General features: G+C 40.3%; 3 protein-coding genes across 5 annotated transcripts in view; 1 reads left to right on the plus strand and 2 right to left on the minus strand.

Annotated features, from left to right (window-relative positions):
- LOC130553101 (zinc finger protein 271-like) overlaps positions 1-1,467 on the plus strand; it is a 24,903-nt gene extending 23,436 nt beyond the window's left edge. Inside the window, exon 5 of the mRNA XM_057331847.1 lies at positions 1-1,467. Within this exon, the coding sequence (XP_057187830.1) occupies positions 1-758 (758 nt within the window). The 3' untranslated portion in view covers positions 759-1,467.
- A 563-nt stretch (positions 1,468-2,030) lies between these two features.
- On the minus strand, positions 2,031-11,101 carry LOC130552889 (piggyBac transposable element-derived protein 4-like). Of its 3 annotated transcripts, XM_057331560.1 has the most exons (5): positions 9,963-11,081; positions 3,032-3,134; positions 2,819-2,888; positions 2,544-2,698; positions 2,031-2,405 (listed from the first exon to the last, which is right to left on the minus strand). In XM_057331560.1, exons 1-5 carry the CDS (start codon positions 10,483-10,485, stop codon positions 2,243-2,245), a joined length of 1,014 nt encoding a protein of 337 aa, XP_057187543.1. In that variant the 5' UTR covers positions 10,486-11,081; the 3' UTR covers positions 2,031-2,242. The 3 variants fall into 3 exon arrangements, with proteins under 3 accessions (XP_057187543.1, XP_057187540.1, XP_057187541.1); XM_057331557.1 differs by lacking the exons at positions 2,031-2,405; positions 2,544-2,698; positions 2,819-2,888; positions 3,032-3,134 and adding an exon at positions 3,142-5,840 and having other exon boundaries at positions 9,963-11,101; XM_057331558.1 differs by lacking the exons at positions 2,031-2,405; positions 2,544-2,698; positions 2,819-2,888; positions 3,032-3,134; positions 9,963-11,081 and adding exons at positions 3,142-5,840; positions 6,002-9,241.
- An 871-nt stretch (positions 11,102-11,972) lies between these two features.
- On the minus strand, positions 11,973-15,084 carry LOC130552939 (uncharacterized). Its single transcript, XM_057331635.1, has 3 exons — positions 14,969-15,084; positions 14,468-14,840; positions 11,973-14,291 (listed from the first exon to the last, which is right to left on the minus strand). The coding sequence occupies exons 1-3, from the start codon at positions 15,071-15,073 to the stop codon at positions 14,161-14,163; spliced, it is 609 nt and encodes a 202-aa protein (XP_057187618.1). The 5' UTR covers positions 15,074-15,084; the 3' UTR covers positions 11,973-14,160.
- Between the last annotated feature and the right edge of the window lie 849 nt (positions 15,085-15,933).

The following is a 15,933-nucleotide window of genomic DNA, read 5'->3' on the forward strand; positions in this document are numbered from 1 at the left end:
AGTGTGGGAGGAGTTTTGTCTTCTCTTCTAGTCTGAAGATTCACATGAAAACACACAGTGATGAAAAACCTTTCCACTGCAGTGAATGTGACAAATATTTCAGAACCAAAGGAAATCTTGTTGCTCATCAGAGAATTCACACGGGAGAAAAACCGTACGAGTGTCCTCACTGTGACAAGAGATTCAACCACAAACCTCATCTGACGAAGCATGTGCGCATACACACCAATGAGAGACCGTATCAGTGCAGTGAATGTGGAAAAACCTTTAGGGATTCAGGTTCTTTAAAGTCGCACCAAAAAACTCACTCTGATGTGAAACCCTATCAGTGTTCACACTGTGATAAACGTTTCCGTCATAAATCTCAGCTGATAACTCATGAGAGAACTCACACTGGAGAGAAACCTTACCTCTGCTCTCACTGTGGAAAGAGATTTACTAACCAAAGTTCTTTTATTTTTCATAAAAGAATTCACACTGGAGAAAAACCTTATCACTGCAGTGTATGTGGGAGAAGTTTTAATCGTCAGAACATTTTTACAAAACACCAGAGAACTCACACAGGAGAAAGACCTTATAAATGTTCTCAGTGTGACAAGACGTTTGCTCGATTAGATGTCCTAAAAACCCATAAGAGAGTTCACACTGGAGAGAAACCTTATCACTGCTCCATCTGTGGAGAGAGATTCACTTATTTAGGAAGTTTTAATTCTCATCAGAAGAAACATGCTGAAGAACAAACTGCACTGGAATCATAGTGTCTTTTACTATTTTTATAAACCGTGTCTATAACCTGAAATAAATGTGCTCGTAGTAAATTCCTTTGTTTTTGTGAAATAGTTTTATGCAATCTGATAAAGGTTGTAGAAAGAGCTGTTGTATATCCATTGTAAATCATAAACATCCTCTAGATGTCTCAGAGACGTGTTGCAGATGAGCAAACGATCAGAAAATGTCTTGCAGATGCAAATACAGACATCAAATAGACGTCTTCTAGATGTGTGCTGTCAGGATTGTTTGTTTGCTGGGATTTTGGGTTGTTGTGTTTTGCGCATTTGCGCTTATGTACAGTGATGATGTTCGTTTGTTGTTTAAAGTAAATCAGTAGAATTTTGGAAACCTGTGAAAAAATAACAAGACACCTTTTCCATATTTAACTCGTGAATTACATTCAGGATTACACACAGTTCATGCGTGTGACAACCGCATTTACAGAAATTCTTTGCCGTGTGTACGGAACTGAATGGCTAGTTGTTAATGACGTACTTCACACGCATCAGAGATGAGTCTTCATCTGTAACTTCTTGTTCATGTGACAGTGTGTAGTTTACATGCGCAACTGATATTTTGTGATCATTATTATTCATGAGTAGTTTTACAGTAGTTCATTTAGTAGTAGTTTCATTTATTTTCAGTTACTAATAAGAATGATGTTACTTTTCTCTTCTGATTAAATACGGCGTGTCACCCTCAAGTGTTTTTGTGGCGTTTCATGTCGCAGGATCGTGTCTGATAAAAACAACATGCTGATGACAAAGCTTCATGTTCAATGATTTAAACCAAAGTGATGTTTCGTTGAAAAAAAAATCTTGTTAATTCTCTCCTTTGCTTACTCCAGCTTTAATCCTCCTAGTAGCGTTGCTTTTTAAACTAACGGTACTGTTTAGCGTGTTGACAAAATGTTCATATGCTCTCCTACTTGTAAGTCTCTTTGGATAAAAGCGTCTGTCAAATGAATAAATGTAAATGTTGATCCACCCGTCAGTATACAAGAGATAACAGAGGAGGTGAAGAAGATTTACCAGCTGCAGAACAAACATGATGTTTAACTTGTTTTAATACTTTTGACTTGAGATTTTGATTATATTTACTCATTTTATGTCATAGTAAATAAATGTAGGAATAATACTTTGATATTAAAATAATGTTAAATATAATTGATAATTTTTCTACATGCATGTTTTAGCTTATATTACGGCATGTTGCACTTTGCAGCAAAGCACTTCAGGTCAAGCTATGAACAAGGTGGTATGTTAGAAAATATGTTTATTGTCACGCCCTTACAAATACAATTTACATGTAGTGATGCATGTGATTGTTTCGAGTCTGTTGGGTGTGGATCAACAGTTTATATATTTTTCTACAATATCCATCTGTACCCTATATTTACAGACTATTTATCTGAACAATTAAAACAAATCCCCATTCCTGCGCCCCGTCCTCTCAGTTTGAAGTTGTTGCTTCAGTCAAGGGGTGGTCGAAAGCCTACAAACTGTCCATCAGGATCAGGGAACTCCTGTTGAATCCGAAGCACAGCGCAGGACGGGAGAACAACTCTGACTTCCCGTCCTAAAAAGCCCCAGCACCAGCTTACGAAGCTTTGATGGGCGAGAAATCTGTACCGCCTGTGAAGACAGATTAAAGACAGTTTACATTATTACTTTTTTGACTTTTCTGAACAAATAAATATTCTGAAGAAAACCATTCATGTTATTTGTTTTGATTTATAAAGTAAAGAAATTAGATCACATAAAAAAACATACTCTTCCTCTGTTCTACGCCTCACAGGTCCATAATCAGCCATGTAAATATTATTAATGTTCTGGAGGGTGTAAGGATTTAAACAGATCGTCTGGAAGCCTGGGTGGTGCGTCACACATTTTAAAGGACCTGACACCTGATTCATTCGTCTCACAACCTGTGGAAGACAAGGCAATAACTACTTATAATGCATTTTAAAGTGTAAAAGCTTGAGTGTATTTATGTATTACACAGATATTCTTTTTCATACATATAGACACAAAGTATTGACTTATACCTTTTGTACTTCCAAGCAGCATACATTTTCAACTTCACTGGGCATTTTAATACAGTTTTCACATTTGCACCTAAACGTAAACGGTAAGAGAACACCAGTATGTTTTGATCATAATTCATGATCATTTCAACACTGAAGGCAAATCTTTATAACATCGTTAATGAAAGGTAAAACAGTTACCTATCGTTAACTATTCATAAGATAAAACCTTACCAGTCTTTTACGTCCTGCCCAAGTCGTGCTTGCAGAGTTGATGGATCATCTTGGTCTTCTGCATTTTCAGGATCAGATTCCGGCTCGAACTGATACGGTAGTACTAGAGATGAAACGGAATGAACATTTCAAATCACGGTTATAGTGACCAACATTTTTTTCGCAACTATCAGTATTATCACAGTTTTGTTAAAATGTTCTAGAAATGTCAAAGAAGTCCTGATGTAAATCAAATTTAATATTGAATTTACCTGTAAAATAAAATAAAAGTGTTTCCGCTATATTCACTTTGCCGCGGTGCGTCGCCACACCAAAAATCCTCTTTGCCTCGGCTACACTTCTAAGTGACGCATTGTTTCCCATTCATTCCTAATTTGTCCGGCCAATGTTGCTAAATTAGCATCTCTTTCACTAGATTTAGCAGATTTAGAAGAAGCACATAACACCAAAGCTAGCGTCTTTTCGGATAAACCTTAGCTTTATTCAGTTGGAAACTGTCATCAGTACTGCGGGAGAGAGAAACAGCACATTCAGTTCACCGTACCGCGACCGACACGTGAATAAAAGAGGGCAAAACTGCGTTTCCAAAACCTGCCACCGTTATCCACTGTTTGGATATATAAACATGAACACAGTTCGTCTGTAAGCACATGGTTACCCAGACAGATGCTGCCCATGCACGGTGGGAAAGAATAAAACAAAAATAGCCGTTTTAAGGCATTTGTAGTGGTTGATTTGGTCAGACAATGTAAATGAGGACATCTTTATTGGGCAATAAACTATATTAAAATCCACAATATTCAGAGAGTAGAAGCGAAACAGGTCTAACGTTGCATCTCAACTTTTCCCCCACCAGCGTTTTTTTTTTTAAGTTGCCAGCCACCGCCAGCATTCTTGAGGATTTTCACCAAAATTTTACGGCCCACAGAGTATTTGAACATAATATATATCAAAATAAAGAACCAAGCCTCTGCTTCATGTGTTCATGTTTTATCACCACTGAAATGCAGATAGGTTTCATCAAAAATACAACATTTTGAACAAAAAACTGAGAAAATGCATTTTTATAAACAAAGTGCACTTTCAACCAAAATACAATCAGATGTCACAAGAGAAAAAATACCAGTAAATCAAATTTAGGCACTGTAGTTTATCTTTGAGTGGTAGACCGTGTAGCAATTCCCAGAATGTAAGGGGACGCAACAACCTTTGCAGTACAACGAGGTTTCACTTCGCAAACCCTTACGTGTACAAACCCTGCATCTTCTCGTCGGGCGTTGCTTTTTGGAAGTGGAAGTAATCGGAACAAGTGCATGGACGGCAAAAAGTTCATTCACCCTATTTATAGGGTCAGTGTTGTATGGTGCTCTAGGAGTGTTTTCAGCTGGAGGGTCATCTCTTTCTTCCCCACCACCAGCCTGTTCTTGGCTGGTCCATGATTTTACAACACTCTGGATGAAAGAGAGGAGACTTTTACAATTACCTTGTGGGTTTTTTGCTTTGTAAATCACAAAAGCATTGAACAAACTGATCTGCAACAGATACGTGACAAATTTCTTTGTCCACTTCTGTGACTTCCGTACAAAGGGGTAGTACCCAATATTTTCATCCAATTTGTCAACTCCCTTCATTGCATTATTGTATTCCACAATGCATGCTGGTTTTTGCGTTGCAATTTTGTCTCGGTGGCCTCTCTGCCATAACTCAACTTCTTCTGTGTTGTTCTCATGGCATGTTGTGACCATTTTCGCTGTTTGTTTGTGTCGCCATGCCAAGACCATCACATTTTCACTGTGACGCATGACTGTTTCCCCAATCCTAAGGTCAGCATTTCTGAGATCTCGAATGACTGGTGGTTCACCTCTGTTATTCCTAATTGTACCACAGACATGGGTTTTCAAATCAAGTAGGTGCTTACACAGTGGCACAGAGTTGTAAAAAGTATCCATAAATAATCTGTAGCCATGACCTGCTAGGCGATCAAGAAGAGAGACAACGGTGTCTTTCAGGGGAGCACTTTCTCCACAGTAGGGCTTCATGTTGAAACAGTACCCCGTTTCAGAATCGCACAAGATGTAGGATTTTATTCCATATTTGATGGGTTTTTTAGGATTGTACACCCTGAAAGCTAGGCGGCCCCGCCAAAGAAGCATACCCTCATCGATGCAAATGTTTGTGTTTGGCTGATACATTTCACGAAATTTGGACACAAGGTAATCTAAGACGGGGCGGACTTTGTACAGCCTGTCAGTGTCATTGGCTGGCCTTGCTGTATTATCATTGAAGTGAAGAAATCTCCATATGATTTCAAACCTGTTGCGAGACATGACCTTGCTGAAGTAGGGGGTAGCTACCATTTCATCTGTGGACCAGTACATATCAAGTTCGGGCTTATAAATGATACCAGTGAGAAAAAACAGCCCCAGGAAGGTTTTCATTTCTGAACCTGTGACAGGCTTCCATGCATGAATTCTAGCATGTTGTGAAGAACCATCCGTAGCCTGAATGCACTGATCTGCATACATGTTGGTCTGATCAACAATGTTCTGAATCACTACATCAGAAATGAACAGTTCAATAAAGTCTTTAGGTTCTACTGAATGAAGAGCAGCAGCATCACTGACAGGCCCAGGATTTTCAGTGAAGGTAAGGTTTTTTGGCTGCCAGTTCATTTCATGCCACTCGTGACTAACAGGTTCTGGATCTTCAGCTGGTTCAGGATGGTTCACAGCGGCCCATGTCCGGTCCTCAGCAGGACCATGTTGATGTGCTTCATGTGTCCAACCTCTGCCGTGTTGCTGTGTTCTACCTGTAAATATGAATAATTGAAATTGCATTCATTAAACAGAACAAACAGACACACACACACACACACACAAACATTTATCACTATATGTATATACACACTGTATGTACACCAAATGTGCACAAGAAAGAGACACTTTTTGTCCATTTCCTTGTCTGTCTTACCTCTCTTCTCTCTCGCACGTCGGAACGGAGGAGACCTGTGCCTTAAATCTCTCCACGAAGTGTCCGAAGAATCGCCATCTGAACTATCAGTGTCCAACAACACCTCCAGTGCCCGTTCAGTTGTATACTTCTTCACTTTTATCTGTGAGATGATCAACATTTTCTCTGATCCTCCCGTAGTTCCGTTTATGTGGATTGTCTTTGCATTTCGCACCAGAAGTCCCGTTACTCATTCTGGGCATGCACTAGGGTTTTCCTTACCGTACTACACCTAGAACACGGATTGCCGTAATAACTCGTTGTAACAAGGTTCAATAGAAGGGAAGGAAGGAGGCGGGAACCGGCGAACATTTAACAAACTTTAATACAAAATAAACAAACAATAATTCAGCAAATAAAAGGCCGGCAGCCACCTCACGGTCGACTGCCGGCCACACGAACATAAACAATCTTAACTTCCGGGCCCGGTCCTCTCTCTTCGGCAGTCCCGTCGCTCGTCCTCTTATGCTCCCTAGCTCCCCGTGAGGCATGCGGGACTGGTGCGCGTACAGCTGACACTCATTATCACTCACGCCACTGGCCCCGCCTTCCTGCCCCACGGCTCTCGTCCCGCCTTCCTCGCTACACTCGTCTTTGGCGGGGAAGCGCCGTTTCTTAAGGAGCACGTATGGTCCATCTGTCCGTGTCCACGCGCACCCGACATGATGTGATTTTTGTCATCATTATGGTCTGATAGAATGCTAATTCTATCAGACCATAAAGTTGGGCGATATTCTCTAGTCAGGTGATCGTTCTATCGCCAGCCTGTGGATCGCCGATTCACGATAGTATTGAGGGGTGGGGCAATTTACGCATTCATCTCTGACAAGCTGGATTTGTGGACAAAAACAGAAGCTTACGTGGCTAGAAAATGCTTGTGTGTCACTGCAATTAGCATTCTATCAGTGTAAGTTCAGTGCAGCAACATTGTTACTTCCCACCACAACCTTTTAAAAGAGAGAATGTAAACTATTGCTGTAAGTCAATATCATTAATCCAAATGCGTCATTGACGCCCGCGTGTGCTGTTATTACTTGATTGCCAAACGGGAACAACTCGTGCTCTGGTTTTAAACCCTCATAGGTCCTGCAAGGAAAAACCTGAGCTGCTCGCATCACAAGCTCTCTCTCAAACTCAAACCCTGCACATTATAAACTCTCTCTGGCGCGAAGAAAAGCCCGAGTTAAGCATATCACAAGCTCTCTTGAGCGCGGAAAACTCAAACCCTGCACATTACAAACTCTCTCTGGCGTGAGGAAAAGCCATAACATAACCAACATTACATAACCAACACGCTGAAACCAAGAACAGTACGCTAAGAAGCATATCCTTCTTCATACGGTTTGGTTGTTGTTCTTGTTGTCTTGCTGTTTGCTCGGATTGTTTGCAATGGCGAAAACACTTCCTCAATCATTCATTTGCAGTGTGTCTGTGAATGACGCGACTCAGTGCTGCCCTCTGACGGTCTGGTAGAGCACACATACACATTTGTACTGCGCATGTGGTGCGGACGCGTTTGTGCGTGAGATGGACGCGGGAAGTCAAGTATACCTGGGGCTTTAATCGACGAGATATCTTGGGGAGGGTTAAAAACTATGTGATGATGTCACAGATATATAAATTAGCATGTGACGTTATCAAGCGCCACATTCTGACAAAATGCTAGCGTAAACACTACATAACATTAACACTAATCATGGCACGTCGGGTCATGAGGTAAAAAGTTTTTCTAGTTCAGATTAAACAGTACATCAGATTTTCATCTAAACACAACACAATTCAGCAAATCATCTGTCTGTGTGTGCTGTGAGAAATGCGGGGTACTTTAGGACCCAGGAGCCCTGATGGCACACAAACATCTGGGAGACATCTATTTGAGGTTGCATTTACATCTGCAAGACTTTTTTTATTGTTTGGCATGTTTACTCATCTGCAATACGTCTGAGACATCTGCTGTCAGACATCTTGTAAGATGTTTATGATTTAGAATGGATGTAAAACAGCTCTTCCTAAGACGTTTAGCAGATGTTTTCACACATGTGTTTTCCAGATGTTTAACATACATCTTACAGACGTACCTGTGCTATCTGGGTCACTGCTTGAGGGTAGCCTATATGCGTTACACATTTAGGACGATTTAAACAAATAAACATCATCTGTGTTGACTTTTACGTTTAAATACTTTACAAATACGCCCATTTTTTACAGTTAGACTCATCGACTAAGGATCTATTGATTTTTTTCATGACTGAATATCATTGTCAAGCGTCAAATCAACTTTATGCCAGTCTGCACAAGAAACTTAATGGAAACACGCCAATTTCACATTAGTTTTCTTTCAGTTAGTGCGAACGTTGAAAAGATTTGCATCACATTTGAATGGAAAGCCAAAAGCTTTTTTTTAGCGCGTTTGTGACACGATTGACGTAAATATGGAAGCCCGTTTCCACCAGGGTTGGGGATTTTTTCATTTATTTTATAAGTCAATATGAATGTTGAACTCATTATTATGAGATACTACCCAGCTCCCCGCAAACACAGTACGTTCTGACGACGTCACCAGTTTCATTTTCATTTGGTCACCGTGACATTACTTTGTAACCACGTTGATATATTGATATACAGGTTGAAATATACTAGAGTACTCAAGATTTTTACTGAAGTTTAATGTAGTAAATACTAGGGGTGTGACAATATATCGATATGGCGATGTATCGTCGTCCTTCTCCGTGCGATACGAGAATCGATACGCTGTGCCAATTATCGATCATTTCTATTTTTTCAAGAAATATTGCAGCATTTATTGTAGTTTATCAATGTAGGTCATTCTCTTTTTAAAAATTGTGTGCCCTCATGAATTTTATTTAAAATCTAAAGAAGCACTTGACGTATGTTAGACAGCTTGGGTGGAGCATCCGTTAACTCCTTGCCTTCAACTGTAGTGATGGGTCGTTCTTGAACGATTCGTTCATTTTGAACGAATCTTTAATGCGACTCGGGAAGAACGAGTCGTCTCGAGGAGCGATTCGTCCAGTCGCGCATGCGCATTGCGCAACATTCTATGGGTCCTGTGACAAAAGAACGAACGACTCAAACCCGAAGACTCGGGAGGTGAACTAATCAATTCTCTTTCCGGCTCTGACTGCATTGGTTTAGCTTACGATGCTGTCACGTTTTGAACGAATGAGTCTAACCCGAGGACTTGTCAGATAAGTGGTGTGGTGAGCTAATCATAGACTAAAGACCCAGGTAAACAATGAATTAATCTTTTCTGTTTCTTATAGCATTATAGTTTTGTATTGTTTGTAATGTGATCAACGTTTGCATAAGTAGTAGATGTGTTAGGAAAGTAACATGTAACATTTTAATTATATTTTGCTAAAATGAACGATATGACTCGAAAAAAGATTCGTTCATTTTGCTGAACGAGACTCAAAGGTCCGAGTCAGTAAAATGATCCGAACTTCCCATCACTATTCAACTGTCAGTCGGCTGCCAGTTCCATTTCAAAATGCAACGGCTGTTTTTATACATCCAATCAAACCGCAGAGCAAATTTCACTCGGAAATGCGTAAAAATACGGAAGTAGAAACGATCGCAACTTCTGGTTAACAGGGACTTAAACATGATAACAGACGTATACTTTTGCTACAACTGTTTGGCCTGTGATGGCACCTGTGCTATGTGCAAAAAAAGTTAACGTACGGCCTTGAAATATATGTCTCCCAGATGTTTGTGTGCTTTCAGGGTCATTATTGAGAATGCTTCTTATTATTACAAATGATTAAGTCAAAATATAAGATTCTACGACTTATAAAATCTAAAGAAAATCCCAACCCTGCAGAAACAGGCTTCCGTAAGTAAAAACGCCTTTCATGAGACTCGCATGAAATATTGTAAAAAGACAAGAAAAGAAACATACCTGGATGGAAAAAATAATCGCAGTCCCCATCATCATCATCATCATCATCATGATTGTCATCTTCATCAGTGTAAAGTTCCTCTGCTGTGGGTTCTATGTCCATCATGTTCCCGCTGTCTTCGTAAGTCTTTTCTTCATCTGATTTGGGCTCTGATTTGATGTCCATCATGTTCCCGTTGTCTTCCTCAATTTGTTCCTCTGCATTGGGCTCTGTTTTTATCTTCAGCTTCCCGACGTTCTCCAGTTTGACTGAAGGAACAAAACCATCATGATTCTCATCTCCACTAGTGTGTTCTTCCTTTACTGTGGGTTCTGTTTTCATCTCCATCAGTTTAGAACACATGTTGAGTGGTCTGGTGTTCAGGATCTGCTGTTCTCCAGCGTTACAGACAGAATCCAGAGACTCTGTGGAGGTTTGATCAGTAGATTCATCCTGATTCAAGGTGGCGTTTGTGTCAGTGTAACACTGTAAAATGAGGCTGAGCTCGGAGTCCTGTGTGTGTCTGCCCGCCTGTGACGTCATGATTATCAACTAAACACCAAAATACACACAGACATAAATCACTAAAGTTCACACTCGTGAAAACACTTAAGAGAGAAAATCAGAGTGATGTGAACACGCAGCGCTTGATGTTTGACTTTCTTTCTTTCTTTAGTGGGTTTATCGGCGGACTGAAGAGCTGCAGAGCGACTCCTGCTGGACTGGAGACACAACAGTAGAGTCATGAACGTTGCTGTTTCTACATGTTGTAATGAAAGTTGTCGCAATGTTTTCAGAATGTTGCGTACAACTTGTACACATCTCTGTACAATGCGCGAATGTCAGTGGGTGTCACAATTTTGCAAAAACAGCTTCACAGAAAATAGATTTTAGAACAAACCGTGAAATCAGTATAAAAATAAGGAAAACAAATGTTAAAACCAGAAAAACTTAAACGTGAAACCATTAGAATTTCTGTGGTGGTTTCTTTTCAGCGGGGTAGTCATACTTTTGTGGTTATTTTGATAAAGCAAAAGTAGTATGACGCATTACAACTCAAATACAGTAATATTGTAATATAACTAATTACTTTTAAATGACAGTAACTTGGTAACTTGGAGGTAACTTGCCCAACACTGCTTATAATAAATAAACTTAGTTGGATATGAGAATGCTTGTGGCCATGTTGTGAAACATGCATTTGACATGATATTGCATTATACACTGTGCCGAATCGCACCTTTGCTTAACATGACTACAAAATAAAATAAAAAATGAAAAAAATCCACTAGGGAGAACATTGTTACCGTTCTGGAGTACGTCACAGAGATAACAGGGTGAAACACTGTTGGCCACACAGTCATGAGAGGGCACGTGTACCTGAACCAGCTCTTGTGTCGCATGTACTCTCCAATGTTCTCTATTTCATGAGTAATGAGCATCTGAATGTGAATGATGTAAGACTGACATGACAAATGCAACAGAACACATAAACATACCTGTTATGCTTCCAATAGTCTAGCACAAGAGTCATGAGTTTGATGGTACCCAGCATGCATTGCAGAATGAAGCTTTTCATTTGATGGTCACCACTGTTGAAATGTATCTGATTCGTGATGTATATATGTGAAAGGTCAGCAGCAGTTCATTTTATATGTACGTGATGTTTAAAATGTCTTCATGTGCTTCTTTTTTCTTGGCTTTTCCTGCTCATAGCTATGTTTTACACAATCAAGGCTGCTAGAAACTTGAAGAGCCCAACTAATGCAAACACCGATCGCAATAATGGTGACTTCACACAATGATAAAACATGGAGTCATTGATGTGATGCTGCATGCTTTCGTCACTGTATGAAGAGTGGGTTCTTAAGAAAACAATCAGTGTGCACCTTTACCGTGTTATGTGAATGTGCAAATCGTCACTCACGTGTGAATCGCCTTGGATGTGTGTGTGTGTGTGTGTGTGTTTTGAGACTCTCGTGGCAGCGCACAACCCCTCCCACGTGAGTTGTCATACTCTTTAGCCAATCAGATTCAACCTTACCATTCAACCAATCATAAACGCGGAGAGCACAGGACTCAAGGAAAACGGCTCTGCGCACCTTTTGCGCAGTTTGACTTACTTCCTGTGTTGCCAATTTAGTGATTTTTCAGCCCCCTTAAGCGGATATTTTCCAAAACGCGGCTAGCTACAAATCTATGCGCCCATACAAAACAATGTTTCCAAGAACTAGTCATTTATTGTCCTTGTTTACCCTTGTTCATTTAAAACATACATTGTATGGACATACAAACATGAACACATCTCAAACAGGCACAGTTTGTTACCCAGACGGATTCAGTGGAAGTGACTGCTGGTTGTGTAGTTTGTCATGTTCACTCACTATTTCATACTTTTTTTCTACAAATTAAGTTAATAAAACAGATTTATTGCGTGGCTGTATTATGTTTTAATACAGCATCACAGCTCAGAGAGTAGATTAGCGAAGTTGTACAAACGAGCCTTTAGTGCTAACACTAGTGCTCATTGAGTTCTGTGCTCTCCACGATTATGATTGGTTGAATGGTAAGGTTGAATCTGATTGGCTAAACAGGATGACAACTCAAGTGGGAGGGACAGCACTGCAAAGAGAGTCTCAAAAACACACACACAAATCCAGGTCGATTCACACGAGTGACGATTTGCACATTCACATTCAATGATAAACTTGTACATTTTAAACTTTCGAAATATTTGTGCCTAGTTATACGTCTGTGAATTGTATTAAGCGTTTGTGAAACATATTTTATGAGAATATTATTTTATTTTACACAAGTGAATGTTTTTTTGTGAATGTACACATATAATTTGTGCAAGTGTACATCATGTTTTATGCTTGAATAATTAATGAGACTAAAATCGCGCCATACATGGCCTCTTAGAACTTCCGTAATATTCTCCTCCATGTTGCAGTCTTTGGAGTATACCAGATTAACATTTCACTGCAAGTTGTAAATGTTCACAAAGTGTATGCGACAAATAAAATATCTTGAGTTTTAAGGCATGAGGGAGACAGACTTACGAAGACATAATAATCGTAATCGAATCGTGATGATGCGCACCCCTAATGAACACAAAACCACTGAGACATTTCTCAAAATATCTTCTTTTGTATTCCACTGAAGTTACAAACATGTTTACAACCACATGAGGGGGAATAAATGAGGACTGAATTTCTGTTTTTGGGTGATCTGTCCCTTTTAAAGGGATATTGACTCCATCATAGTGTCTCAATCTGTTAGAAACAGTGATGATTCCAGTGCAGTTTATTCTTCAGCATGTTCCTTCTGATGAGTCTGAAAACTTAAATAAGTGAACCTCTCATCAGCTCTCACTAAATCCTTGGTGTTTCGAGTCTGACGTCATCACGCAACCGTGTTTTTTGGCAAGTTTATCAATCATAGGTAGTTTAGATGGTTAGAGTTCGGTTAGGGAAAAGGTTTCGTAAGACTTGAAACACGAAGGATTTAGTGAGAGCCTCTCTCATCACAGATGGAGCAGTGATAAGGTTTCTGTGTGAACTCTCTCATTGGTTCTCAGGACATCTGATCGCGCAAACTGAAAACATTTATAAGGTCTTGAGTTCTCTGATGTTTTATACAACTGCGCTGGTGATTAAAACACTTCTTACAAACACTGCACTGATAAGGTTTCTCTCCAGTGTGAGTTCTCTCATGAGTTATCAGATTAGATTTCTGACTGAAACGTTCATCACAGTGTGAACACTGATAGAGTTTCTCCTCAGAGTGTGTTTTTTTTGGTGTAACTTTAGATTATATGCCCTCCTATAGGCTTTTCCACATTCACTGCACTGATACGGTCTCTCATTGGTGTGGACACGCACATGTATCTTAGCGTCAGAAGAATGGCTGAATCTCTTGTCACAGTGAGGACACGCGTACGGTTTTTCTCCCGTGTGAATTCTCTGATGAATAACAAGATTTCCTTTGGTGCTGAAATATTTGCCACATTGACTGCAGTGGAAAGGTTTTTCTCCAGTGTGTGTCCTCATGTGAATCTTCAGATGAGAAGAGCAGAAAAAGTTCTTCCCACACTGCTGACAGTGAAAGTGTTTCTGGTTTCTGTGCTCTTGTGAATGAAGTTTCTTCTCTTGTAAGGTAGGAAAGCTGATGTCACATCTGGTGCAGGTGAAGAGTTTCTGTTCTGTGTGTTTTCTCTCATGTGTCTCTAAACGTCTCTGTGAACTGAATGTCTTTCCACAGGTGATGCAGGAAAGAGTTTGTGCTGTCAGTCGCTGTTTTGATGTNAGAGGCCGTTTCTCCATCACAACATGAATCACCGCTCTCATCTGAAACAAACACAACAGCGTTAACAAGAACCTCCAGCACATCTGAAACTACATCAGTGTCCACTGAGAATCAGAAACTTCATTGTACTTTTCACAAGTAACAAAAAAAAACTTTATATGAAACAGGAAAACAAATGATAGTTAAACATGATAAAAAAACAACAGATGAAAGATACCTGAGGGTATAAAGTCATCATCTTCATCAGTCTGATCTTCCTCTGATTTGGGTTCTGTTTTTATCTCCATGTTATTGCTGTTCAACAGTTTACCTGAAGGAACAAAATCATCATGATTCTCATCTTCATCAGTCTGTTCTTCCTTCACTGTGGTTTGTGTTTCCATCTCCATGAGTTTCCTGCAGTCCACCAGTCTGACAGAACACATGTTGAGTGGTCTGGTGTTCAGGATCTGCTGTTCTCCAGCGTTACAGACAGAATCCAGAGACTCTGTGGAGGTTTGATCAGTAGATTCATCCTGATTCAAGGTGTGATTACTGTCACACACAGTGTCCTGAGCGTCTGTGGGGTTTGACTCGACCTTTACCACAATCTGACAAACACACAACACATCATCAGCACTGGAGCTTTATATAGAATATATGTGTGATGTCTCACTTTGGTTTAGTTTGACATGAATGACAGTATAAAAGCAGTAAATGATGTTGAATGTGTCCAAACCTCAGTGTTGAGTTCATCTCCTCTTGTCCTCAGCTTTTCCTCCAGTAACGCCACCTCTTTCTTCAGCTGACAGATTTCTGTGATGAAATCATCAATATCCAGCATGGACAGATCAGTTCCCATCTTATGAACTTTACATTCATTTTTATCTGTTGTCATTAAAACTGAAGAACAAGTTATTTTCTGTGTGTTTTACCTGGGTGCGGGGCTGCCAGGTCTGCTGTTTGCTCGTGCATGCAAGGGCAGCTGGAACATTTTTGGTACCGAGGGCCAAATGCACTAATGACTGGGAAAACACCGGCAGGTCGCAATCCATTATGACAATGAATGGAGATCATAGCTACGCCAGTGCATCCGGAAAAACGTTTACCCTACTTCCGGTCTCCGCCGCCACCATATTGTGAAAGAGGCCTATTTTCAAACATTTCAAGAGCATTGTTAACCTCATGAAACAGATCATTATAATGAGCTTGTTTTCCAAACACAACAACATTCAACGGCAATCGACCGCGTGGGGGAGGGTTGCATGGCTAAATCCGTCGACCCGGGGGGGGGGGATGGGGTGCATGCATATGTGTCTTCTGCATTCACATTGTGTGCATTCACATTTATAATACGTCCGTCTGAGCGGCCAAAGTGTCCGTTCCGGGCCCATACGTTAGCGGCCCACCAGGGAAATTGCCCGGTACGCCAGATGGCCAGTCCGCCCCTGGGTGTTGAGATCAATCAGCCAACTGTATGAAATAGTGTTGAGTGTCTCCGGTCCAGCAGGAGTCGCTCTGCAGCTCTTCAGTCCGCCGATAAACCCACTAAAGAAAGAAAGAAAGTCAAACATCAAGCGCTGCGTGTTTATGTAACAGATTTATTATGGTTGTGTTATTTTCATTCAAAATCCCCTTCTCTTTTCTGTTAAATTTATATTGTTGTTTAATTGTTCTATGTATTACATTGTATGGATTAATATG

This window comes from Triplophysa rosa, linkage group LG4 (assembly GCF_024868665.1).
Source record: "Triplophysa rosa linkage group LG4, Trosa_1v2, whole genome shotgun sequence".
Lineage (NCBI taxonomy): Eukaryota > Metazoa > Chordata > Actinopteri > Cypriniformes > Nemacheilidae > Triplophysa > Triplophysa rosa.

Bases quoted from the DNA above. Each gene is read 5' to 3' on its own strand.
- LOC130552889 (XM_057331557.1), bottom strand. From the start codon at position 10,485: ATGACGTCACAGGCGGGCAGACACACACAGGACTCCGAGCTCAGCCTC. The intron at 5,841-9,962 runs GTATGTTTCTTT...TCATATTTACAG, and splicing joins CGATTATTTTTTCCATCCAG to GTAGAACACAGCAACACGGC.